The sequence below is a fragment of the Erpetoichthys calabaricus genome, chromosome 7, assembly GCF_900747795.2.
Source record: "Erpetoichthys calabaricus chromosome 7, fErpCal1.3, whole genome shotgun sequence".
NCBI classification, from domain to species: domain Eukaryota; kingdom Metazoa; phylum Chordata; class Cladistia; order Polypteriformes; family Polypteridae; genus Erpetoichthys; species Erpetoichthys calabaricus.
In genome coordinates, this window is record NC_041400.2 from 47,028,021 (window position 1) to 47,053,581 (window position 25,561).

At 42.6% G+C, this 25,561-nt stretch overlaps 1 protein-coding gene across 1 annotated transcript in view; it reads left to right on the forward strand.

The window, feature by feature from the left end:
* LOC114654317 (sushi, von Willebrand factor type A, EGF and pentraxin domain-containing protein 1) overlaps positions 1–23,920 on the forward strand; it is a 328,570-nt gene extending 304,650 nt beyond the window's left edge. The window contains 2 exon segments of the mRNA XM_028804783.2: positions 15,678–15,771; positions 23,633–23,920. Coding sequence (XP_028660616.2) covers positions 15,678–15,771; positions 23,633–23,663 — 125 coding nt within the window. The 3' untranslated portion in view covers positions 23,664–23,920.
* The last annotated feature ends 1,641 nt before the right edge of the window (positions 23,921–25,561 follow it).

Here is a 25,561-nt window from a genome sequence, read left to right on the forward strand (position 1 = left end):
TGGCACATTCTTTGTATCTCTGAGTGGGATTTCCCGCCAGCAACTCCTAGTTTCAACCCAAAGACTTTCTCTGTAACCTGACTGACGAATCAGGATATGTCTGTTATGAATGATTTGGAGTCTGCCTTGAGGCTGGGTATGACATTAAACTCCTCCAACTTGCAGGGAAATTATGGGAGTTGGTGGCAGGATTGGCACTCCAGCTACCATAAAAAACCTCACACAGCTCCGAGACAACAGAAAGGACTCCTTTTTGCTCTCTGCGGGAGTAGCTCTGCTGCAGCTGCCCATAGGAAGGCTCCTCACATCATGAAGGGGATGGGGGAAAGCCCTCGGGAGCCCCATCCTCAGGAGAGTCAAAACCGTTGGAGAGCCAATGGGGTCAGGTCTGTTGGGCATCAGAACTGGTGTGGTGCTAAGGCGTCGCCTGCTGCACAGCAGCACTCGGGTCCCAATTTGAGGCAGCCCATACGGGTAGGTGCATGGAACGTGTCTCCGGCAAGATGATAATCTTCCTCTGCTGTCGGAGGAGCTGTGTAAACTCCGCATTTCAGTGGCGGTACTCTCTGAGGTGCGCAGACTGTGGATTGGCCAGATCTCTGTAGGCGGATACACTTTTTATTGGTCTGGTCGCTGTGATGGCTGTCATACTCGGGGAGTAGCTGTTGCTGTAGCGGATTGGCTTCTTCAATGGTGTCCAATGTCACTCCTTTCAATGAGCATATTATGAGACTCAGATTACCGCACTCCCTGGGTGCCTTGTCTGTTGTCTCAGTGTATGCTCCAACCACGGTGAATGATGTCTCGGTGAGGGAGACATTTTATTCGCAGCTTCACTCAGTGGTTGATGGGTGCCCACGAGGTGACACTCCTCTGGTCATGGGTGACTTCAATGCAGCCACTGGCACTGACAGGGCTGGCTATGAGGATTGTCTCGGTCCCTATGGGTCTGGTGACCGTGGTGAAAGTGGCTCCATGTTCCTTGACTTTGCAAAAGGTCAGGGGCTGTGAATCGCTGCATCCTGGTTCCAGCACCCAGAACCGCATCATTGGACTTGGTACTCCAATACTGGTGGTGCGGTGAAGGAGATCGATCACATCCTCGTGGGTAGATGCTTGAGGCTCTTGCAAAACTGCGGGGTCTACAGAAGTGCCCAGTTTGTGAATTCTGACCACAGACTTGTTGTTGCTACTCTTCGGATCCCGCTTAGGTCCAACAGGTTACCACCTAGGAAAATTAGCCTGGACTTGGCCAGACTCCAAGACCAGGCTGTTTCTAATGAGATTGTACGCAGTTTGTGTGAGGAACTCTCAGATTTGGGTATGACTGCCAATCCTAATGTGATGTGGGAGACCTTCCGTGACAAGACCGTGAAGGTTGCTGAGGGCTGTGTTGGTGTTACCGGTGTTCCCAGAAGGAGGTGTTTCATCTCGCAGGGCACACTGGATATCATCGAGAGGAGTTGCAGCGCACGGCTCAATGGTAACTCTGGTCTGTACCGGGAACTGAGAAGGACAGCTGCGAGGGCTCTGAGGTCAGATAAAGAGGCGTTTGTTAGAGGAATCTGTGAGCGAGTGACACACCATCTGTGGTCTAGCGACCCACGTCGTGCTTACAGAGGAGTTGAAGCATTACGCACATCTGAATCTGTTCCTCGGAGAGTCGCAGTCAGGGCGGCTGTTGGAACGGTCCTTACAGATGACACTGCAGTTGTGACCTGCTGGGCTGGCTACTTTGAGCAGTTATTCAAAGCTGATCCTCTGTCTAGAACGTTGGATATCTCTGGGTCCACGGTTCTTGAGGCTGATCCTCCAATTAGCTGTGAACCACCCAAACTCATTGAGATTGCACAGGTGGTGACCCAGCTGACGGGAGGAAAGGCTGCAGGGATCTGTGGTATCCGGGGTGAACTTCTCCAGGCTGGTGGTAACACTGTCCTCCTGGTATTGCAAGCAATCTTTGCTTCCATTTGGGAGACTGGCATCATCCCAACTGACTGGAAAACGGGACTTGTCGTCCCTATCTGGAAAGGGAAGGGTGATCACCTGGATTGCGGCAACTACAGGGGGATAACACTGCTCTCAGTGACGGGTAAGGTCCTTGTTAGGGTCGTCCTCAATAGGATCCGTGATCACTTGCTCACCTACCAGAGACTGGAAGAGTCTGCTTTTACGCCTAAGAAGTCTACCATCAACCGCATCCTGGCACTGAGGGTTCTCATGGAGCACAAACATGAATATCAGCAGAGTTTCTTTGCAGCCTTAGTCAATTTTCTTAAAGCGTTCGACTCAGTTGATCGAGCTGCCCTGTGGGACATCCTGAGGGTTCGCCGGGATCCCCTCAAGTCATGGCCGGCCTGTACACTGGTACTGTGAGTGCTGTGCAGAGTGGAGGCAGAACCTCTGTGTTTTTCCCAGTTGATTCTGGGGTTCGTCAGGGGTGTGTTTTTGCTCCTACTCTGTTCAATGCTTGTATTGAATGGGTGTTGGGCAAGGTCGTGGGGCATCTGTTGGTGAAGATCTTGACTTTGCTGATGATGCTGAGATCTTCACGGATTCAATGGAGGCTCTGATTGGGGCGCTCGAGAGACTGAGTGAGGAGTCTGAGTGTCTGGGCTTGCGAGTGTCCTGGATAAAAACCAAGATCCAGGCCTTTAATGACCTCTTGGGCACAGCCATCAGCAGTGTGTCTGTCTGCCGAGAGAGTGTTGACCTTGTTGAGAGGTTTACTTACCTTGGCAGTGACATTCATGTCTCTGGTGACTCTTCCTATGAAGTCAGTAGACGGATTGGTAGAGCATGGGGGGTCATGAGGTCACTGGAAAGGGGTGTGTGGTGCTCCCAATATCTATGCAAAAGGACGAAGGTCCAAGTCTTTAGAGTACTGGTGCTTCCTGTCTTGCTATATGGTTGCGAGACATGGACACTATCCAGTGACCTGAGACGAAGACTGGACTCCTTCCTACTGTGTCTCTTCGGAGAATCCTTGGGCACCGTTGGCTTGACTTTGTGTCGAATGAGCGGTTGCTCATGGAGTCCCGATTGAGGCACATTACCTGCATTGTGAGGGAGCGTCAGTTACGGCACTACGGCCATGTGGCGCATTTCCCCGAGGGTGATCCAGCTCGTAAGATCCTCATTGTTGGTGACTGAGTGGGTGGATCAGGCCAAGGGGTTGCCCACGTAACACCTGGCAGATAGAGGGTCATTTCCGGAGGGTGGTACTGGACCATGTGTCTGCCTGGGGGGGGTTATCAACCGGGATCCCGAGTTGTTTCGTCGTGCAGTGGGTGCGGCAACGCACTGTACCAGTGCATGCTCCCCAACTTGACCTTGAACTTGAGGCTGACTGGCATTCATGTCAGTGTTGATTTCTGCCTCAAACATGCCAGAAAGTCGTAAATGGGATTACTTTTTTGTGAAAATTGATGAGTAATGTAGTTTGGCATACAGTGCATCCGGAATGTATTCACAGCGCATCACTTTTTCCACATTTTGTTATGTTACAGCCTGATTAAATTCATTTTTTCCTCAAAATTTTACACACAACACCGCATAATGACAACGTGAAAAGTTTGAGATTTTTGCAAATTTATTAAAAATAAAAAAATTGAGAAAGCACATGTACATAAGTATTCACAGCCTTTGCAATGAAGCTCAAAATTGAGCTCAGATGGATTCTGTTTCCCCTGATCATCCTTGAGATGTTTTTGCAGCTTCATTGGAGTCCATCTGTGGTAAATTCAGTTGACTGGACATGATTTGGAAAGGCACACACCTGTCTATATAAGGTCCCACAGTTGACAGTTCATGTCAGAGCACAAACCAAGCATGAAGTCAAAGGAATTGTCTGTAGACCTCCGAGACAGGATTGTCTCGAGGCACAAATCTGGGGAAGGTTACAAAAAAATTTCTGCTGCTTTGAAGGTCCCAATGAGCACAATGGCCTCCATCATCCGTAAGTGGAAGAAGTTCGAAACCACCAGGACTCTTCCTAGAGCTGGCTGGCCATTTAAACTGAGCAGGGCTTAGTCAGGGAGAGAAGGGCTTAGTCAGGGAGGTGGCCAAGAACCCGATGGTCACTCTGTCAGAGCTCCAGAAGTCCTCTGTGGAGAGAGGAGAACCTTCCAGAAGGACAACCATCTCTGCAGCAATCCACCAATCAGGCCTGTATGGTACAGTGGCCAGACGGAAGCCACTTCTTAGTAAAAGGCACATGGCAGCCCGCCTGGAGTTTGCCAAAGGCACCTGAAGGACTCTCAGACTATGAGAAAGAAACTTCTCTGGTCTGATGAAACAAAGATTGAACTCTTTGGTGTGAATGCCAGGCGTCACATTTGGGGAAAACCTGGCACCATCCCTACAGTGAAGCATGGTGGTGGTAGCATCATGCTGTGGGATGTTTTTCAGCGGCAGGGACTGGGAGACTAGTCAGGATAAAGGGAAAGATGACTGCAGCAATGTACAGAGACATCCTGGATGAAAACCTGCTCCAGAGCGCTCTTGACCTCAGACTGGGGCGACGGTTCATCTTTCAGCAGGACAACGACCCTAAACACACAGCCAAGATATCAAAGGAGTGGCTTCAGGACAGCTCTGTGAATGTCCTTGAGTGGCTCTGCCAGAGCCCAGACTTGAATCCGATTGAACATCTCTGGAGAGATCTTAAAATGGCTGTGCACCGATGCTTTCCATCCAACCTGATGGAGCTTGAGAGGTGCTGCAAAGAGGAATGGGCAAAACTGGCCAAGGATAGCTGTGCCAAGCTTGTGGCATCATATTCAAAAAGACTTGAGGCTGTAATTGCTGCCAAAGGTGCATCGACAAAGTATTGAGCAAAGGCTGTGAATACTTATGTACATGTGCTTTCTCAATTTTTTTTTTTTTTAATAAATTTGCAAAAACCTCAAGTAAACCTTTTTCACATTGTCATTATGGGGTGTTGTGTGCAGAATTCTGAGGAAAAAAATGAATTTAATCCATTTTGGAATAAGGCTGTAACATAACAAAAGGTGGAAAAAGTGATGCGCTGTGAATACTTTCTGGATGCATTGTAAATAGTCAAAACAAGAAACTAGAAAAAAACAATTGTAATGCCAAAAAAAAAATGCTGACAGATATGTTCTGTTGACATTCTCGATCCTTCTCTAGGAATCCTGTAAGAATTTATTGTAGAAATTTCCTCCATTGTGGAAAGGTGTTGGACTTTAATCAAGAAGGGTGTACACTAAAATAACAAGAAGGCTATAATGCCTGCCTGTAATTAAAAGATGTGCTGATATGAAAACTTGCCGAGCCGACTTTTAGGTTACCGGCACATTCCCAACCTCTGACTCACTGTGAGTCGCTTCGTCTGTCAGGTGCACATTGTAGAATGATGGAGTCACATATACAAACACTGAGTATGTGGAGATAGCATGGAATGTGGAGTTTGCATTGTGATATTTGCCCAGACACCACCAGTCGAAGACCACATCTTTATACAAAATATGCTTCTTTATTTAACTTCCAGTTAACACAACACAGTCCCGCACAACTCACAGTGCCTCTAGCCCCAGTCACCCTTCTCCTGGGCCTTCTTTCTCCTTGTTCCTGGGCCACCTGTCCTCTCTCTCCAGGAGCTTCGTCCTGCTCCTGCTCCCAACTCCAGCTCGGTGACTGGAGGGAGGCGGCCCCTGTTATCCTCACCCGGATGAGATCCAGGTGCTCTACCTGATGTCACGTCCTGGTGTGGCGGAAGCGTCAGGAGAGCACCCAGAAGCACTCCAGGTGACCCTGGAAGGATCAACATCCATTGGCGTGGCGGAAGTAAATAAGCCCCGGGCTCCATGAAGCTCGGGGCGCCCCCTGGTGGTGGATACGGGCATCCACGGACTTGAGCCTCCCTGCTTCCCTTCCGTGGCCCTCTTCTGCTCCAGGGCGGTTCTCCCTTCGTGGCCCACTCCAGGCGTCCCGGCCGGGTCAGACTCCCAGCCATATACGACAGCATGTTTTCCCTGTGTCTGTGTGGGTTTCCTCCAGATGCTCCGGTTTCCTCCCATACTCCAGAGACATGCAGGTTAGGTGCATTGGCGATCCTAAATTGTCCCTAGTGTGTGATTGGTTTGTGGGTGTGTGTCTGTGTGTGCCCTGCGGCGGGCTGGCACCCTGCCCATGATTTGTTCATGTATTGCACCATATGTTGGCTGGGATTGGCTCCAGCAGACCCCCCGTGACCCTGTGTTAGGATATAGCGGGTTGGATAATGACTGACTGACAGTCATGGTGCCAGATAAGCAAGCCAGCAAAAATGTCACTGTACTCCTGTTCACTGTTCACCTGTCAATAAGGACCTAGAGTGAAACTACAGTGGTTATTATAGAAGGGCACTAGATGAAATAATTTGGTTTCTTTCTTCTTTTACTGTGTCCTAGCTATCCAAATTACCACAAAAGCACAGAGAAGTTAAATTTGCAGATGATAATCAGACTAGGGCAGATAATATAGAATCAGCTCGATTGTTACAGAGGGACTAGGATAGCATAAAGGCTTGGGGAGATTTGTGGCAGATACAATTTTATGTAAATAAATAAAATATATTACATGTAGGAAGTAAAAATGTTAGACTTGAATACAAAATGGGAGGTCCGAAACTTAAAAGTACACCTTACGAGAGGGACCTAGGAGCTCTAGTGGACTCATCACAATCAACATCAAAACACAGAAGCAATCAAGAAATGTAACAGATGTCAGGTCATGTACTGTAGCACGATGTGTAGAGTACAAGTCAAGCGAGCTTATTCTCAAGTTACATAACACACTGGTGAAGTCTCACCTGGAAGACACCATATTGCAAAAAAGACAGCACAGTGCTAGAGAAAATCCCAGTGAGAGTGACTTAGTTCAGACTTCAGACTAAGATGTATGAATCATGAGGAGTGATAGAATCAAATGAACCTTTTCAGTTTAAGCAAATGAACAGTAGGTGGGGACATGACTGAACTGTTCAAAATTGTGAAAGAAATTACTACAGTACAGTAGATTCCAATTGTTACTTTAAAATAATTCTGCAGCAAGAACATGGGGACACAGTTTGAAACTGCTTAAAGGCAGATTTTACACAAATGTTACAGTTTCAGTTGATGTGAAGAGCCGTAGATTCGTGAAATAAACTGCTGAGTAGAGTGGTAGACAGTAAGACTTTTAGAGACCTTTAGATCTTGACTTGATGTTATCTTGAACAATCAAGATGAATAGGATTGACGGGCTCCTTGGGCTGAATGGCCCATTTTTCTAAAGTTTTGACATTTTAATGATTAAAATATTGGTGAACTGGACATTACTATAGCTCGTCAAGAACACCTCCTCTCAAAGAACAGAAAGAATGGATCTGCAGTATACTCTATATACCGGGTGAGTTAAAATTATGTTATCATTTGAATGGTGGAAACAATTTATTCACGAAACATACTTAATATGTGCAAGATGATTTACAGGAATGTCTCAACCTGTTTGCCATCATGTTCAACACACAAAAACCAACGAGCAACAGTACCATTTAAAGCCTGGACACACATTTCGCGGGGAATAGATGATACTACAGTCCGTATTCTGTCCTTCAGGTCATTGATGTCACAAATTTTCCTGCTATACGTGCTCTCTTTCACTGTACCCCATAACCAGAAATCACAGGGTGTCAAATCAGCGGAGTGTGGAGGCCATGGCAATGTTCTACCACGACTTATTCATTGACCTGGAAAGCTGTGGTCGAGATAAAAATAATCCATTAGTGTTGACATAATTTTGACTCACCCTGTATTATTCAAACAGATACCTCACTGCGTATCCCTTCCATCGTAATTAAACAAAAAAAAGTTACCTGTGAAACAAGATTGCTGCATTTGTTTAGCAAGTGACATCACTCAAGCTGACTTTGTTTAACTGCAACTCCTTCATTGCGCAGTTAAAGGTGGTGTAACCAGTTGCACAGCTAAAGGAGGCAATTACGTTCTGACACTTTAAGGATGCTGAATGACATTTTTTATGAAATGAGTATTGAAAATTGGTTTCATGTTTTCTGTCAGGCTTTACTTGTCTGTTATTTGAATCGAAATGCAAAAATACTGAATTTTCAATGTAAAAACAAAAAATACATCAATGCATTTTTTCTGGATAGTTTGTTCAATCTCTATTCTTCCCTTACTAAAATGCAGAATACATATGTATGTTAAACTGTCATGGTGGCATAGTGGCTAGAACAACCCCAAGAGACTGGGTTTATGTCCTTGCCCCGTCTTTTTCAAGTTCTGAAGTTTCCTCCATGGCTGTGTGGGTTTTTCTTGGTAGACGCCAGTTTTCTCTGACATCTCACAAACATGTCACTTAAGTTAACTGGAGACTCTTATGGCTGATTTATACTTCACGCTCAGAAAACCTACGCATAAACATCATGGCTGCCACGCATTCCCAGCATTCATTTCACGCATGCCCATATTGCATTACCAGCAAAAAATTGGGGGGCTTAGTGTGTTCAGATCAGGACGTGGTGTCAGAGTCTCTGTTTACTATCAACATGTGACAGCAAACCTCTTTGCAGATCCTACAGGATCAATGTGCACGCCTGGATGTTTGATGAATGGTTCAATGTAGTGAAGAAAAATGCTGTCATACAAATGCATTCGTGGTGCTTTTATATTCAAGCGTCGCATATTCCCCATCGTGATGATGCAATACATTTTAAAGGTCTCACATACCATTTTCTGTGCCATCTTTTTTTTTTTTTTTTTGCACCTTCACAACAGAATCTGAATGTAGCATATTTCAGCCACAGAGATAACAATTAGGGTCACAGTGAAAAGGTCTACAGTGGAACCTCGGTTTGCGAGTAACTTGGTTTACGAGTGATTTGCAAGACGAGCAAAAATTTTTAATAAATTTTGACTTGATAAACGAGCGAGGTCTTGCAGTACGAGTAGTATGTATACGCTTTGTCTGCTGAGCGTCATGTGATCACAACTGAGCTGATGGTTCTTCTCTCTCTCTCGCTGCGGGATTGTGGGCAATCGTCTCCTATTCTCCGTCTGAGTCGGCGTGCCTCACTCATATAGTCAACATCCATACGACCGTATACGGTTTACTGCAGCATTAGCATTGTGACTGTGTGTGCTTGCGCGTATGTGTGTATGTGTGTGTGCTCGCGCGCGCGTGTGTGCTGTGATGTGCAAGTCCCCGTCTTGCACCCTAAAACACGAAGCTGAGTCTCAGTACTTTAGCAACACCGGCTTTATTCAGCTTGAAACAGCAACAGCGCGGTTATTTATTGTAGCGGGATCTGCCGCTCTCCTATACACAGACACAGCAGTCCGGCAGGGCCCTGCGCATTTATAATGTTCCTTGTCCCTTGTATCACCCATCGATGGCAGGCACTTATAGTATGTCCATGATCTTTTCGGATTCGCTTTTACGGCGAACTGCTACAGCGCTGGGAGACTGCGATTGCTTTGGGACGCTCTTCCGCGTGTCGTCCCGTTGGGTGCAATCCCACAAGAGTTTAGAAACTCACTCACACCAGCCATGATTTTTTTCAAAGGTAAAGTGCAGGTTAATTTGTTTTATGTATATTTACTTTATATTTTGTATTAATCATTTTTATATGAATAGTTTTGAGTTGTGGAACAAATCATCTGAGTTTCCATTATTTCTTATGGGGAAATTCACTTTGATATATGAGTGCTTTGGACTACGAGCACGTTTCCGAAACGAATTATGCTCACAAACCGAGGTTCCACTGTATTTTGTGATTAAAGTGGAAATTTTGGGTTTTATCTCGTAATTTCCACTTTAATCCCGTAGTTTATTTTGTCATTAAAGAAGACCGTCATAAACATCATCTTAAAACTGACCACTATGTGCTTCTGGGGCTTCCTCCTAAACTGACAGCAGGGGCAAGCACCAATCGCCACACAGAACACATTAAATTTATAATATTCCAGATCTCTGCACATTTAGAACCCTTAGATTTATAATTGATATCACTTCATTATGAAATACATTAAAGTATGTACTGTATATTACATTTTACAGATAAATTGTTAACTTCACTTAAATCATGAATACTATTAATAATTACACATGTGGGGGCAGCACGGTGCTGGAGCAGTAGTGCGGTTTCCTCGCAGCAGGGAGACACAACCCTGATGTTCCCTAGGGGCCTGAGGTTTCCATGTTTTAATGGTGGGTTTCCATAGTCTGCTCAAGTTTCCTTCCAAAGACATGCAGGTGTGGGGATATGGTGATGCTAAAATGATGCTAGTGTATGTATGTGCTTGTATTCAACTTGCGATGAGCTGATGCCCCGTCCAGGGATTGTTCTGCCTTGCGCCTGATGCATGCTGGAATGGACGCATCCCTGGATTGATGGATGTAATCATTAAACATCCATCCTTTTCAGAGATATTGGGGCAAGGCGTCCTCAGAATTTAATGGATGTTTCAGGCAATTCACAACACAGGGAAGCCAAATGTTTTCTCACCATGATGATATCTCGTACTGCCACCTGGTGGAATCTTCCAGATTTATGTAAAGTACATGCGCATGTATTAACAGTACACCGGTTGCATAGCAATAGGATCCGCAGGAGCACACGTCGCGTGGCGTGAAGTATAAACTCGGCCTTAGATTGCCATGATGTACCTGAGTGCACTCTGCAATGGATGCACATCTTTTCCAAGGTTGGTGCCTATCATGCATCTGGTGTAGCCTGGTATAACTTTAGCTCCCATGACCACGGAGTGGATTACAGTGATCCCTCGCTATATCGCGCTTCGTCTTTCACAGCTTCACTCCATCGCGGATTTTAAAAGTAAGCATATGTGAATATATATCGCGGATTTTTCACTGCGGTCTACAGTACGTGTGCTTCCTCAGTTGATTTGCCCATTTGAATTCAAACAAGGGACGCCTTTGAATTCAAACAAGGGACGCTATTGGCGGATGGCTGAGAAGCTACCCAATCAGAGCACGCGGTTAAGTTCCTGTGTGCTGCTGATTGGCTCAGCGACGGAGTGCTGCATTAACCAGGAAGTCTAATCGCACTCATTCAGCATTAAGATGCAAATGATTGCAGAAAAAGTAACATTTTTGGATATGTTGAAGGAAGGAAACAGCTACACCGCTGCAGGACACCATTACAGCATAAATGAGTCCACGATTCTTTTTATTTAAAAAGGAGGAAAAGCATATAAGATCTACGGCCGCAGTGTCTTTTAACCAGGGCGCAAAATGAGTTGCAAGTGGACGTGATAAGGCAGTAATCTGGATGGAATCTGCTTTAGGGATTTGGATTGAAGAGTGATGGAAGAAGAACAACGGCGGTGCTAAACAGTCGCCTGAAGAGGCTCCTTTAGAAGAGCTGTAACGCTATCCTTTGTTGTGCAGTAAAATTAAACTCATCGTTATCGGACAAGTTGTCGTGTCATTGTTGGTGAGTAACCATAATTAATTATTTATGTACAGTACTTATTACATGTACATAGTTTAGTGTCACTGTACACACATTTTACTGTATACAATTTTTCTTGCATTGTACGTATTTATTGATGGTGGCCTGTCTGTTGTAATGGCTGTAACATATGTGATATCGGAGACGCTCAATATCTTTAAAATAATATTTAGGTTTTACTGTATGTAAACTGTGTTTACATACATAATTTCAACGAATCTTACCTAATATCTAAGAGAATACAAAGGGTTTATGCTGTATAATTGTGCGTGAAATGTTTATAATAGTGTGGGAGAGTTTATAAGGGCTTAAAATATATAAAAATAACCATATAAACATATGGTTTCTACTTCGTGGATTTTCTTATTTCGCGGGTGGCTCTGGAACGCAACCCCCGCGATGGAGGAGGGATTACTGTAAAACAAATTGAACAAATAATAGATTTTTCAAACTTAAATTTCTGTGTATTTTTGAGTCATTTTTCAACACTACTGATGATGTTAAATGAATTAGAATTTTTGAACACACTGAGTAAGATCAGTGTTCTTCAACACAATACATTCTATGGCTACGGGTGTCTTTATAAAAGCCAAATTGCAAAATCTGATGCAAAGCAGCTATCCATTGTATAAACCCTCCTAATTCACTTCAGGTCTGCAGGTAGTCAAGGCCTAACAGAAACATCAAGTGATGGCAGGTACAAACACAGGATAGGCCACATTCACTCCTAAAGGGTCAATTTAGTGTTGACAATCAAATGTGGAAGGAAAACTGGTGTACCTGAGAAGAACCTATGAAGATGGAGGAAGACCATGCAGACACCACAGACGATAAACTGGTTGGGATCTGAACCCTGTCTGCTGGAGTTGTGAGAAAATTAACACCACCTTAAGTCCCATTTGGAGTGGATAAGTTGTATACTAGTAGGTGGGTTGAAGCAACTATTACTGGAGGATGTTGGTAGTTTGAGTTCCATCTGAATTTCTCATGTCGGCCTCTTTGTAGGGGCTGTTTGTTTACATCTCAGTAAAGATGACAGAGCCTTTTACCTTCTATAAAGAGTCCGTAAAACATATTCCTAGGTTAATCACCCCTGTGATTTTAGAGTTTTTCAAGAAAAATTGGAGGCAGTCAAAGAACTTGCCCACATTTTGCACAACCCACATTGAACCACTTCAAACTGATTCATAACACCTCTGTCATGGGGGACAAGTTTGTGGAAAAAGGAGCACCAAATGCAGAATTCTTACAGGAGGACTCATGCTTGTGGCATCTTTGGTAAAACACCCACATGAGCCTTCTAGATCTAGACAATGTTTTACAACAAGATGCAGGGTTAACTTGTTTAAATCAACTAAGACTGAATTCATTAATGAATTTGCACCAGTTCATACTTGTGCTCGTAATTTTCGATTGTTCTCTCTTAATATCTAAATTTGATTCCCGATTTTATAAGATGCAATAACAAATTTGGTTGTACATGTATTGACAGATTTCTAATCTCTATTTTATAATTTATGTAATAAATATATGTAATATGAAAGATATAAAAACTTCACGGAGGATAACGCTATCCCAACTTCATACTTCTCCAGTGCATGTCTCATCATAAGCTTTCAATTAAGAAGATCTTATAGCTCTAGTGGTTCATAAGCCAATACGTACCAGATGGACACAACCTTTAGTATTTTGTATATAGAGAGATATCAGTTTTGTGTGATGTATTCCTTTCATTTATTTTTCACCTTTTTTCTGGAGTTGTGAGGCATTTTATTTATCACTGTGCCAGTCTAGATGTAGAGTATTTGCACTTATCACTTCAAATAATGTACAGGGTGAGTCAAAATTATGTTAACACTAATGGATTATTTTTATCTCGACCACACCTTTCCAGGTCGATGGATGGGTCATAGTGGACGATTGCCATGGCCTCCACACTCCCCTGATTTCACACCCTGTGATATCCGGTTATGGGGTATGGTGAAGGAGCACGTGTATAGCAGGAAAGTTTGTGATATCAACAGAATACGGACTGTGGTATCATCTATTCCCCATGAAATGTGTGTCCGGGCTTTAAATGATACTGTTGCTCGTTGGGTTTTGTGTGTTGAACATGATGGCAAAACGGGTTGAGACATTCCTGTAAATCATCTTGCACATATGAAGTATGTTTCGTGAATAAATTGTTTCCACCATTCAAATGTTAACATAATTTTGACTCACCCTGTAATTCCATATAATTGGTTTATCTTTGACCCTTCTTGTTCATAAATATTTTAAATACTCAATCATTTTCACTGGTTATTTTTATTAAATTTCTTTAGCACTTGGTAGTTTACATTCATTAGCCCTTCATTCAATGAATTTTTGTTTTCTAATTGCCTGTGATAACCTGTCTCCACCACCATTTTGCTACTAGCTGTTTAAATCCATCAAATTGCTCATCATACGGCCTTTCATCTAATGGTTCCCCAAGCACTGCTATGAAGGTACCCTCAGTCCCTAGAATTATCTTGTTTGGTTTGCTTTTCTTGTCTGTGCTGAACACACACCATGAAGCATGCATGTCCTCGATTCAACAGTAAAGTATCCATCTGATTTAGACGGACCCCGTGTTCAACCTGACGTCCCCTGATTATCTGATCTCCTCAGGTTTACTTAGAAGGACTAGTGTGAGGAGCTTCTTGGACTTGAGTTCTGCTTTTAAGCTTTCCATCCATTTGCCCTGTTGCCTTTCTTTACTTGTCTTTATTTCTCAGAGCAAGACGAGCAGAATGTAAATGGCTGTATGCTGTATGTTCCTTGTAAATGTATTCCACTTAAAAAAACTGATAAATGCAGAAACAACAAGCACAATTCAGGAATTCCACATTTCCACTTGAATAATAAACCAAAGCGTGTAATTATTTGTTCCGTGACACGTCACTTAAAGGATGCCTACAGCAACACAGCAGTTGTTTACTCTTCATTAGCAACACCTCAAGTGTACGCCGCCCAGTGTGCTCCGTAGCTATAGAAACCCAGGCGTACCTGTGACCATCCCAACTGTAAGAGTATACATTTCCAAAAATGTGCTCTGCCACTCTGTGTTGTTCTAAATTGACAGGAAAACATATCTAAAGAAACCTTGAAATGAATATTTAAATGCCCTGGGCAGCTTTGTTATTAAATTCAGCACAATCGCACAAGCTATTCAGATAGCTGCTCTCCTGTTGAATCTCCAAAAGAAACTGGGAATACTTTAATCAACCAGAGTTTCATTTTTATGAAGTGGACCTCCCAGAGGTCAGAACAAAGACTTGGTGATTAGTGGTGTGACTTTGTGACAACAGGTGATGGATGGGTTTGAATTCCAGCTCAGAACTCACCCTGCACCTGTGAGGGCCTTTGTTGGGGGACCCCAGATTTCCTTTCATATCTGAAAACACGTGTGTGTGTGTGTGAGGTTAACTGTCTCATGGTGGCTCACGGTGAAAGTTTTTATATATTCTACATAAAGGCATCAAATAAGGGCAGCACAGTGATACAGTTGTAGTGCTGCTGCCTTACAGTTAGGAGACCAGAGTTTGCGTCTCAGTTCCTCCCTGCATGTCCTCCTTGTGTCTGAGTGGCTTTCCTCCGGGTGCTCCAGTTCCCTCCCAAAGACATGCAGGTTAGGTGAACTGGTGACATTTAATTGGCCCGTGTGTGTGTGCGTGTGTGTGTGTGTTCACCCTGCAATGGACTTTCCAGGGTTTGTTCCTGCCTTGAACCAATGCTAGCTGGGATAGACTCCAAAAAACTCCCTCAACAACCCAAACTGTGCCCCCCGAGCGCCTGTAACCGTTCTCTGGATTAAGCAAGTTAGAAAATGACATGACATCATATAGAAAAGAAACAGGTGCATACCATTCATTTTAATGAACTCTGGAGGTTTCATGACTTTACATTTCTGGATTATGTGTCTGAGACTGTAAATAATATTGCTGATAGCTGATACAGCACTATGCTGTGCAGGCACAATGATGGCGGTGTGGACCTTTGGCACCTCCAGCCTTTCTTGACTGTTTTTCAAGGTCTTCAGTAGTGAAACTGCTGGTTCACTCTGTGCTCTTAGAGAATTATGAACTTGGGTGACATGTTAAAAATGTGATGTGCAGCGTATTAGAAGATGATGGATAATTGTTAATCTCTACCGGTATCTTCTTTGAAATTTCAGCGGTCTGCCAGTCTCCCTGCTTAAACGGAGGTAAATGCATACGGCCAAATCGATGCCATTGCCCTCCTGGGTGGAGTGGTCACGACTGTTCCAGGTAAGAGCTAAGGTCTTCATTTTAGAAGTTATATCGATTTTCAGAACAACATGAATTAATCCATTACATTAAATATAAATGAATATTTAGATAGACAGAAAAAGCACTATAATGAATGGATAGATAGATAGATAGATAGATAGATAGATAGATAGATAGATAGATAGATAGATAGATAGATAGATAGATGGGCGGCACGGTGGCGCAGTGGGTAGCGCTGCTGCCTCGCAGTTGGGAGATCTGGGGACCTGGGTTCGATTCCCGGGTCCTCCCTGCGTGGAGTTTGCATGTTCTCCCCGTGTCTGCGTGGGTTTCCTCCGGGCGCTCCGGTTTCCTCCCACAGTCCAAAGACATGCTAGTTAGGTGGATTGGCGATTCTAAATTGGCCCTAGTGTGTGCTTGGTGTGTGGGTGTGTTTGTGTGTGTCCTGCGGTGGGTTGGCACCCTGCCCAGGATTGTTTCCTGCCTTGTGCCCTGTGTTGGCTGGGATTGGCTCCAGCAGACCCCCGTGACCCTGTGTTCGGATTCAGCGGGTTGGAAAATGGATGGATGGATGGATAGATAGATAGATAGATAGATAAAGGACAGTATCTATGAAGTAGAAAGCAGGTGGATGATCCGAGAGCCCAGCGTTGACTCTTGTTACGCCTGCCTTTGGCAGGATAAAATGTCATTCTTGATGACTCAATAATAACAATAGGTGGGCCTGAAAATGGATAGCTGTTATAGTGTGTCTAGTGGTGATGTGCTGCATGTTGATTAACACAAGCAAGTAAGAAATCTAAAATTGGCCAAGGTCTCTAGGACTGAGGCTTTATTTTTGACTTTCTCTTGTATGATTTTAATCTCCATAGTTTATCATTTAATATAAAGACAGATATAGTTGGTTTCCATATCTGTTTAATCAGTTCTACCTTGTTTTTTGTATGGTTGAAAAAAACCTGCATTTATATGTGCACCAGTTTAGTAATCAGTACAATCTGTACGTGTATTTTAATTGAGAATTGTTCACAGTGCTGTGTGTCTGCACTCAGTGAAGAGCACTGTACAAAAAAAGAATATGTGGCAATAATAAACCTTAATGAAAGGATAACTGTGTATCTGCGTATCTCTTTGCTATGTCTGTCATTCCAACAGATGGAGTATTAAGAACACCTGTAATAGTAAATGCATTGCATTTGTCATTCCAACAAAAGGTGCATCGCAATCATTAACACTGCTGTTACGAATCCTATAATAAATGGCATGTAACAAAGATGTGTGCATTGCATTTGTCATTCCAATAGACGTTGCATCGTAAACATTTGTAGTAATGCATTTTATTACTACAAATGTTTGTGGAGCACCATGTGTTAGAATGTAAAATACAATGCATTTTATTACTACTTGCATTAAGAATTGATTCATTGCACTGCAGGCATTAATGTGAAGGTCTACATTTTCCTTACATTTTAAACTGTCTTAGATGGGTAGCACAGCTAGTGACCCCATAACCCTATATGCTGTGTATTTACAGTATGTATGTATGTATATGTATATGCATATATCTTTTTGTGTATATGTACTCTGTATTTACGATATTTAATTGTGTGAAAAAGTAAGTACACCCCATGAAATTTTAAACACTATGGCCCCCTGCTCACGTTGCTCACCAACCCCCGGGTCATCGCTACATGCTAACCACTTTGCGGTTCAGCCATTCACGTATGGGGATGTGGATGTACAATTTAAACAGATTGTTATTTTCATGGGAATTGTTACATATGCGTAATAGAACTAACTATTTTACATTACCGCGAGTAACTAACGATATTAAAAAATAGTAAAACGTAATAATTTGAAAGCAAATTATGTTTCATGTTGCGTTAGAGGTATTCGTTGCGTTATATGATTTCGTTCTGCTTGGATTTGAAATTAACACACACATACTTTTTAAACTTACACTTTTACTGTAAAACTTCAGTAAAAACAATTCTTTGAATTAAATTTTGGTCAGTAGCGCATTGAATTTTGATTCTGTGTTTGGACTTACATCGTGACAACGCAATATATAACTGCCCGTGAGTGAATTTCGTTTCTTTCTCTGTAATAAATAAACCGACTTTTTCGAATGTTTGTCTGTGATTTGTTAATTGTCATTGCAAAAGCTATTCTAACGGGAAACTGTAAATGTTTTAATACGAATGGCATATCAAGGTCTCCTTTGGTGTCTAATGTTATCCGCGGAAGATGTACTACATTACCCTTCTTGGATATATCCTTCTTTCACCAGTAATTCGGGCGGTGGAAGACCGGACAGTGTTAACGGTTGTAGATATTCTACAAGATATTGTAAGTTGATGTTTTCATCTTCCGCACGATCACCACCAACTGTTTCAGTATAGTTTGTTGATATCCATCCGAACACCGCTGAATCCGAACACAGGGTCACGGGGGTCTGCTGGAGCCAATCCCAGCCAACACAGGGCACAAGGCAGGAATCAATCCTGGGCGGGGTGCCAACCCACCACAGTAGTTTGTTGATATGCATTTAACCAATTTGCCGTATAACCAATCGACAATTTTCATGTTAATTCATTTGACTTCATCGGTTCTCGGTGCTAGGATTGCCCGTCTGCTCATTTCTTCTGTTGATAACCCTTTGTGATGAAATTCTTCAATAAGATTTGGACATAATTAGTTGGGAACTTAAAGTGAGGAAAATGTAAAAATTTATAAGAGCTAAGAGAGCAGGAACTGAGTCTGACAAATGCTTTCACACAAATGAGAGGAGAGAGGACCGTGTGCGTGGTTGAATGTGGTTGAGAGGAGGGCGTCACTTGAAAAAATCTCATGGCCAAAGTCTCGACTCATGGGACTTGAAATGATATCTTTGAAAAAATCTTGTCTCAGGATTTCCTTTTATACTAGAGATATGTGGACATATATAGATTTGATCTTCCTTTAAACAGTATACAGTGATAATGGTGACATAACAAACATTATGCCACATTTACATTACTCAGTCTATTGTATAATTTAAATAAACATAAATGCGGAAAATATAAGTGCACTCTGACATTTATCACTTAATAAAATTAGAACCAGGCACATTAGATTAGATGCAAATGAACAGAATATTATTACAGAGGATCTTGGAGGAACCTGACTTACCTAAACCTCAGATATTTAGTGTGAGTTTACTCTTTGATGTTGAAGTGTGTGTTATCACCACACCTAGAATGAAAGAGCTCTCTGAGGCCTTCAGAAAGAAGGATATGGATACCTAAAAATCTGGGAAGGGATTTTAAAAGAGCTCCAAACAATTAGAACTCAGTCATTCCACTGTCTGGAAGGAGAAAGATTTCAAACAACTGCCAGTTTCTCCAGGCCCCTCCAGTTGTTTCGGCACAAGAACTAAGAACCCCAGAATGTCATCATGTGACCTCCGGGTAGCACCTGCAATGTCTAAGTGCCCGAGTCTACCATTGCTGCACAAGTTAAATCTACGTGGGAGGAGTGCCAGGAGCAAACCTTTCCTGTCCAGAAAGACTAAAGCTTGCAAATGAACACCTAATTAAAGACCAGGACATAAGGAACAATGTGCTCTGGAAAGATGAGACAAAGATGAGGGTTACCAGAAGAACCTCATAACTAAAGCCTAGTGGTGGAGATGTTATGGTTTGGGGCTTCTTTACTGCCTCAGGGTCTGTCCATTTTTTTAATACATTATTGCAAAGATTTTTTGTTATAAAAATAACTTTCCATACCAACAATTTGAACTTAACAAAACAGAATTCAACCCCAGAGAGGACAGCATAGGCCAAAAAAAAACACACACACACAACAGGAAAGGCAGAATGTCCTCCTCCCCAATATAAATGCTTATCCAAAATGTTATTAATAACATACTGTAATAACTACAGTTACACCATGTTTATCTAAACCTACTGTTCAAATGAAGATCATGTCATGATATATCCACACTTACTTTTTCATATGCCTGTTGCATGTGCTGCACACACAGAATACACAAGAGGTGGCCAAAGTTATGAAGACGCGAGGTTGGCAATGTGAGCACTTGTGAGATCCATCCATCCATTTTCCAACCCGCTGAATCCGAACACAGGGTCACGAAGTTAATAAAGCTATTGTAATAATCATAACCTGCAAGTCTTTTTCCATACTAACAACTATAAACCTACTTTTCCCCATCCCTGCACACACACACGTACACACACTAAATAAATATACAGTACAAGGCGTTTTGTTTTGCCACATTTTTGCCTCAAACTGAACTGAATTGTGCCCAGCCACACATTTAGTGAGCCTACTTCTTCCAATACAGGAACACAATGCATTTGCATTTTATTTATCTGACACTAAAATATTTATTGCATTCCCACATACTTAACCTGAAAAAATAAATATGATTGATTAAATTAGAAAAAAAAAACCTCATTACAGGACTGTCCATTTGAACGCCATGGCTGGGCTTTACCCAGCTACTCCCCCAGTCCGCGTCTCCATTTCACTCTCGAGATCACCAAATGGTCTGAACTCATGTTGGCCGTCAATGTGTCTTACAGTCATATGAAAAAGTTTGGGAACCCCTCTCAGCCTGCATAATAATTTACTCTACTTTCATCAGAAAAGATAACAGTGGTATGTCTTTCATTTCCTAGGAACATCTGAGTACTGGGGTGTTTTCCGAACACAGTATTTAGTTGTATGAAATTAAATCAAATGTAAAAAACTGGCTGTGCAAAAATGTAGGTCCCCTTGTAATTTTTCTGATTTGAATGCATGTCACCACTCAGTGCTGATTACTTGTAACACCAAATTGGTTGGATTAGCTCATTAAGCCTTGAACTTCATAGACAGGTTTGTCCAATCATGAGATATAAAGGTATTTAAGGTGGTCCATTGCAAGTTGTGCTTCCCTTTGACTCTCCTCTGAAGAGTGACAGCATGAGATCATCAAAGCAACTCTCAAAAGATCTGAAAACAAAGATTGTTCAGTCTCATGGTTTAGGAGAAGGCTGCAAAAAGCTATCTCAGAGGTTTAAACTGTCAGTTTCAACTGTAAGGAATGTAATCAGGAAATGGAAGGCCACAGGCACAGTTGCTGTTAAACCCACCAGGTCTGGCAGGCCAAGAAAAATACAGGAGCGGCATATGCGCAGGATTGTGAGAATGGTTACAGACAACCCACAGATCACCTCCAAAGACCTGCAAGAACATCTTGCTGCAGATGGTGTATCTGTACATCGTTCTACAATTCAGCGCAATTTGCACAAAGAACATCTGTATGGCATGGTGATGAGAAAGAAGCCCTTTCTGCACTCACGCCACAAACAGAGTCGCTTGTTGTATGCAAATGCTCATTTAGACACGTCAGATGCATTTTGGAACAAAGTGCTTTGGACTGATGAGACAAAAATTGAGTTATTTGATCAGAACAAAAAGCGCTTTGCATGGCGGAAGAACACCATATTCCAAGAAAAACACCTGCTACCTACTGTCAAATTTGGTGGAGGTTCCATTATGCTTTGGGGCTGTGTGGCTAGTTCAGGGACTGGGGCCCTTGTTAAAGTTGACGGTCAGATAAATTCAACTCAGTATCAACAAATTCTTCAGGATAATGTTCAAGCATCAGTCACAAAGTTGAAGTTACACAGGGGTTGGATATTCCAACAAGACAATGACCCAAAACACAGTTCGAAATCTACAAAGGCATTCATGCGGAGGGAGAGGTACAATGTTCTGGAGTGGCCATCACAGTCACCTGACTTGAATATCATCGAAAATCTATGGGATGATTTGAAGCAGGGGCGGCACGGTGGCGCAGTGGGTAGCGCTGCTGCCTCGCAGTTGAGAGATCTGGGGACCTGGGTTCGATTCCAGGGTCCTCCCTGCGTGGAGTTTGCATGTTCTCCCCGTGTCTGCGTGGGTTTCCTCCGGGCGCTCCGGTTTCCTCCCACATTCCAAAGACATGCCGGTTAGGTGGATTGGCGATTCTAAATTGGCCCTAGTGTGTGCTTGGTGTGTGGGTGTGTTTGTGTGTGTCCTGCGGTGGGTTGGCACCCTGCCCAGGATTGGTCCCTGCCTTGTGCCCTGTGTTGGCTGGGATTGGCTCCGGCAGACCCCCGTGACCCTGTGTTCGGATTCAGCGGGTTGGAAAATGGATGGATGGATGGATTTGAAGCAGGCTGTCCATGCTCGGCAGCCATCAGATTGAACTGAACTGGAGAGATTTTGTATGGAAGAATGGTCAAAAATATCTCCATCCAGAATCCAGACACTCATCAATGGCTATAGGAGGCGTCTAGAGGCTGTTATATTTCCAAAAGGAGGCTCAACTAAGTATTGATGTAATATCTCTGTTGGGGTGCCTAAATGTATGCACCTGTCTAATTTTGTTATGATGCATATTGCATATTTTCTGTTAATCCAATAAACTTAATGTCACTGCTGAAATATTACTGTCTTCATAAGGCATGTCATATATTAAAAGGAAGTTGCTACTTTGAAAGCTCAGCCAATGATAAACAAAAATCCAAAGAATTAAGAGGGGTTCCCAAAACTTTTTCATATGACTGCATGTGTATTTTTAAAGCCTCCATCAGTCTTTCCCTTTTTGTCCACCTTACTATTTCTCTCTCTCACAGCTTGGCACTTTTCCTTCTTTTCCTCCTTTCTTTCACATCATCCGTCTGACCGCAGAGCTCCGAGTATTTACTGCTAGGCTGGACTCGCACTTACAGTATGCTTGGAATTAGATTGTGTTCAGTAATTGAATAAAGGACGGATTCAGCTAAATGTGATGCATATTATTTTGTTTGGTCTGGCGTCCCATCCATTTCTTCTATTATAGGTTCTGCACCTCCTAGGACTCTGAACTGTTTAAGCTGGTTTGAGAGTGTTAGTCACTTAATCGTCTTCTTCTTCTTTTGGCTGCACCCGTTAGGGGTCGCCACAGCGGATCATCTTCCATATCTTCCTGTCCTCTCCATCTTGTTCTGTTACACCCATCACCTGCATGTCCTCTCTCACCACATCCATAAACCTTCTCTTAGGCCTTCCTCTTTTCCTCTTCCCTGGCAGCTCTATCCTTAGCATCCTTCTCCCAATATACCCAGCATCTCTCCTCTGCACATGTCCAAACCAACGCAATCTCGCCTCTCTGACTTTGTCTCCCAACCGTCCAACTTGAGCTGACCCTCTAATGTCCTCATTTCTAATCCTGTCCATCCTCGTCACACCCAATGCAAATCTTAGCATCTTTAACTCTTAATACTCTTTTTAATTTATTTTCCTGTTACTTAATCCAGGGTAAGCCTCGGTGGCTTTACAGAATAATTAACAAGCAGGCCCTCTGCACTCGTGTCTTGTCCAGATAGACAGACAGACAGATAACTCACAAGTTGTGGCCGATGCTCTCAGGGCAGGCGGTGAGCCCCACTGCCACCCACATCTTTAGCAATTTGTCATATTTTTCTTAAAAACACCCTGAGCTCCTCTGTAGTTCTGTAAATGGGGGCCACAGAATAGATTTGATTTTACTGACATTCTGTGGATTTCTGCTTTATACAGCTGAAGATATACTGTAGGAAAACGCAGAAGTGTGAATGTGTCCTTCAAAGATGGTGAAGTGAATGTGACAATGACAGCAAAGCAATGGGAAAGGCGGATGTGATTAAGATAAGAAAGTACTGGTAAACTAAGCCTGCTGCTGGTTTGCTTTACGTGCATTTATGAAAGAAAATATGTTAAGTAAAACATGAACTATCCTGATACAGAATTTAAATGAAATGACAGTATGAGCTAATATTAATATGCTTATTCTCTTTTGTTCTCTTCTGTCTCATTCTTATTTCAGGAAAAGGAAGCATGGATTCTATCATCTCTAAACATTCCATTTTTGCAGGTTCTGTAATGTTTCTTTAAAATCCTATTGTACCCTTACTGCCTTACACTTAAATGATAATCACACAGTCACCGTAAATGAATGGTTTCATAATTCTAATAATGTCTACTGTAAATTAAAGCTGTATTTTTTCATATTAGAAGTGTAACACTGCTGTAATTTTGTGTTATTTTATGATCAATTCCATTGTTAATGTAAATGTGTAAACATAAAAAATAAAAATGCACTGTTACTGCCCGAGATGGTTGCGGTCTTGCGCCCATTGTTGCCAGGCTCAGCTCCAGTCCAATGACTATGAATTGGATTCAGCAGGTGTTAGAATGTTAAATACAATAAAAGGTAAGATTTACACAGAATCCAAGTTGGCCGAGTCAACTAACAGGAGTGGATGTCCTAAAGCAAATGGTGACCACGCTGGCTGTTATCAACCTGCCTCCAATCTAGTTTGTGACAACTGTAAACTTAGCCGCACAGAATGTTTTAAAATAGAGTTTTGTGTTTTACCTTTCCAAGATGCAATTCCTAGATTTTTGTTATAATTTTGTAAAAACTGTCATCATCTTGGAGCAATGTATTCACATTATGTGCAAAGACGCACAAATCTATAACCTGCCTGTTGTTAATCAAAAATGGTCTTTTTTCAAAATTGTTTCTGGACCAAAGGAAAGGAGCTACACAAAGTATTAATGGATTCAAATTTAGTACAGAATTGATCCTCATTCTGACACAGAGGGAACCTGCCACCAACACACAAAGAGGGACTTGCACTAAGTACTGAGCCACCACAGCACCCCATTATTTCCTCCTTTAAATATTTGACACTTGCCTGTCTATTCTATTCTATTGTGTACTTACATTTTGTTTCATCATGTGAAATCAGCAGTTGGTAATAGATAGATAGATAGATAGATAGATAGATAGATAGATAGATAGATAGATAGATAGATAGATAGATAGATAGATAGATAGATAGATAGATAGATACTTTATTAATCCCAGGGGGAAATTCACATACTCCAGCAGCAAAAAATATTAAATTAAAGAGTAATAAAAAAATGCAGGTAAAAAACAGACAATAACTTGAATAATGTTCAACGTTTACCCCCTCTGGTGGAATTGAAGAGTCGCATAGTTTGGGGGAGGAATGATCTTCTCAGTCTGTCAGTGCAGCAGGACAGTGACAGCAGTCTGTCGCTGAAACTGCTCCTCTGTCTGGAGATGACACTGTTTAATGGATGTAGTGGATTCTCCATAATTGATAGGAGCCTGCTGAGTGCCCGTTGCTCTGCTACGGATGTCAAACCGTCTAGCTGTATGCCAACAATATAGCCTGCCTTCCTCACCAGTTTGTCCAGGCGTGAGGCATCCTTCTTCTTAATGCTGCCTCCCCAGCACACCACTGTGTAGAAGAGGGCACTCGCCACAACCATCTGATAGAACATCTGCAGCATCTTACTGCAGATGTTGAAGGATGCCAGTCTTCTAAGGAAGTACAGGCGGCTCTGTCCTTTCTTGCACAGAGAATCAGTATTGGCAGTCCAGTCCAATTTATCGTCCAGCTGCACTCCCAGGTATTATACAGTACATTCTTCACTATGGTAAGTGACACAGAATTTTCAGATATAAAGTAATAAGGTGGCTTTTAAAAAAAACAAAAAAACCCATTAAAGTGATGAAAACCAAGGTCTGAAAATAACTGTACTTTATTAAAAGAGTCTGAGCCCAGCAACTACTGTGCCGGTGCCAAGAGCTCCCACTGGAGTGTTTATCCACAAAGGGACTGCGACCAGGATCTTCACAAGGTGCTGCGCTGACAACCAAGCCCTTAAGTCGGTCGAACAATACCTGAAGTCTTTGGTAACAACAACAGAATTTTAAGGA